At 42.9% G+C, this 2,305-nt stretch overlaps 1 protein-coding gene across 1 annotated transcript in view; it reads right to left on the bottom strand.

Moving 5' to 3' along the window:
* Positions 1–889: 889 nt before the first annotated feature.
* Positions 890–2,305, bottom strand: part of T265_02458 (hypothetical protein) — a gene marked incomplete at both ends in the record, with an annotated part of 85,309 nt that continues 83,893 nt past the window's right edge. Inside the window, one exon of the mRNA XM_009166707.1 lies at positions 890–949. Coding sequence (XP_009164971.1) covers positions 890–949 — 60 coding nt within the window. The remainder of the gene's footprint in view (positions 950–2,305) is intronic.

Below are 2,305 nucleotides of genomic sequence, written 5' to 3'. Positions count from 1 at the left end.
AGATCAAGTGTTGGGTATTTGCTTGGAGGAGAATGTTTGGCGTTGACTTCCGTCCAGGCCACCACGGTCTATGTGTACGCACCATTTAAGGTCAGGAAGTTACCGCGTTTTCTCAATAAAAGGGAATATATAAACTGGCTTTTCCTACTGGAAAGTGGTCAGTTGATTCCATTGTCGAAATTAATAATTGTTAGCATGAAGTTTACCCGAAGAGGTGGCTGTCGATGCAGCCAAACTGATCAAGAGAGTCGGAGAAAGCTTTTGCCTGGTTGTCCCTCGAATCTGCAAAGTTAAAATACGACCGAACCAGGGAGGTCTGACGGTATCATCATAATCCCCGACAGCATAACATCAGTGTTCAACAATATTGTTTCGCTGCCCTATTGCCATAACCTATCTGTCTTCGTTCTCTTTCAGTGTATTTGTCTCCACCTGCATAGAAGGGAGCCTTGTGAAATGTTACACTTGTTCATACTATAAGCACTTGTATTCCACCTGTATAACCACCTGGTTTTTAATGGTATCTAATAGCATAGACCGAGTTTAGTTTGATTGAAAATTCCAAGCATGGCATGGTATATGCTTGTACGATCACTGACAACCTCAAGTCCCTACATTCAACTAAATTGGTGCAAGTGCTGTGACATATTGTTGCAGGACGCGAAGATCTTAAGGGTTCAAGTGTACAATAAGCTAAACTATGTTTGACCTTTCCATGACGTTCTCTTGTCTGTGTTAAATATATTCTGGACATTTTCCCGGACTTTGTTTGCAGTCAGATACTCGTAAATTTGTTTTTGTGATATGTGTATGATGAACTGCTTGGTGTGAATGAGCAAGCCGTGGGGTAGACGTTTGTCACGCATGTTCTGCATTATAAGTACATACACTAAGAGGGAGTGCTGCTCTTGGTTACTGCTCCCGCCAGGCTGGCTGCAGTCGGTCGATCCTGAAAGAAAACAATAGGCAGTCATTAGATGGGTCGAATAGTTTCCGGTAATTTGAGCATTGAAGCCCTTTTGACCCAACAAAACACTCGTAAGACATAAAAACGGGTGTGACGGTGGACACTACTGATGATGCATGCAGGTAGTCTGATGTCGGAGATTCCCGATGAGAGTTGAAAATCACGACGGAAATTATGAAACCGCCTCGCAGTGTTTGTTTACTATTATTTAGTATTCAACAAACGTCCATGAAAGCTCAAAATGACGCTTGAAAAGGTTCACTTTTCAAACAACTCTGTGTGGACGAGGTGCTTACTTTCGAATCTAAAGAATTGTAACCGCTAGTACGGGGTTGCTGATAATTAACATTGCAGCGAGGGGCTTTCCTCCTGGGTCATGTAAACGGGCTATTGTCCCTTCACTTTTCTCTGGATCTTACAGACCGCATTTTGCACCTGTGTCACCATCTTCCAGGAGTTCTTGTAGAGTTCAAAGCTCGGAACTTTCACAGCTGGTGTATATCTAGGAGCGTCACAGCCAGTTGCAGCCAATAACCGGAATGAAGGGAAAAACAATTACTTTTCGGGGACCACCTCTGTGAGTGAAACCTCGTTGCCAAATGGCATGCAGGACGAAATACGTTGGTTTCAGGTTTGTAGTGGTCTGGCTACCCAATAATTTACTTTACCAGGAGTAAGTGGCGAAGAAATAAAAGGAATAACGCTAGATTGGGTATACAATAACAGGGAGGTCAGATGGGGCAGACCCACTAGCAATTGTTCTCTTTAAAATAGTTCGTCGTTGGCCTAGGTCAGTGAATAAACAACAATCCAGCTATGGTGGTCAAAGGGTCTTCTTCTGAACAGTTCTCACATTTAATAGATTCCGAAGGTGGTCTGAAATGCTCTGATACCGGAGTTAGCACATGAGACGCGCGTGAGCGAAATCAGAACACAGAGTCGAAGCACGTGACCACGTTTGTATTCTGTGAAATTGTACAATTGCGCGTTTTTTGTAGTTTTCGTATCCAAACAAAAAACGATAGTGCAATTGACGGAATACGTAGTGTTATAACGAAAGCAAAATAAAGGTACAAAACACCACACAAGTGTCGGTCTACACCTTACTTAGCCATGCATTTAGTGTTCACATCCTAATGCGTCTGAGGTGGCTAATGAAATGATAACTGCATGATTTTTTTCCTAGTCTACTATTACCTACCTACTCTTGTCTACCCACAGTGGTAAATCCGGCAAAGCGCGGGATTTTGTCGACATAGACGTCCAAATGTAATATAATGTGCACATAAACTGAGTTGCCATGCTGAATCTCCCCTGTTGACTAACAGTGAAGACGGT

The sequence above is a fragment of the Opisthorchis viverrini genome (genome assembly GCF_000715545.1).
Source record: "Opisthorchis viverrini unplaced genomic scaffold opera_v5_30, whole genome shotgun sequence".
NCBI lineage: Eukaryota > Metazoa > Platyhelminthes > Trematoda > Opisthorchiida > Opisthorchiidae > Opisthorchis > Opisthorchis viverrini.
This window is presented reverse-complemented; position numbering and strand designations above follow the sequence as displayed.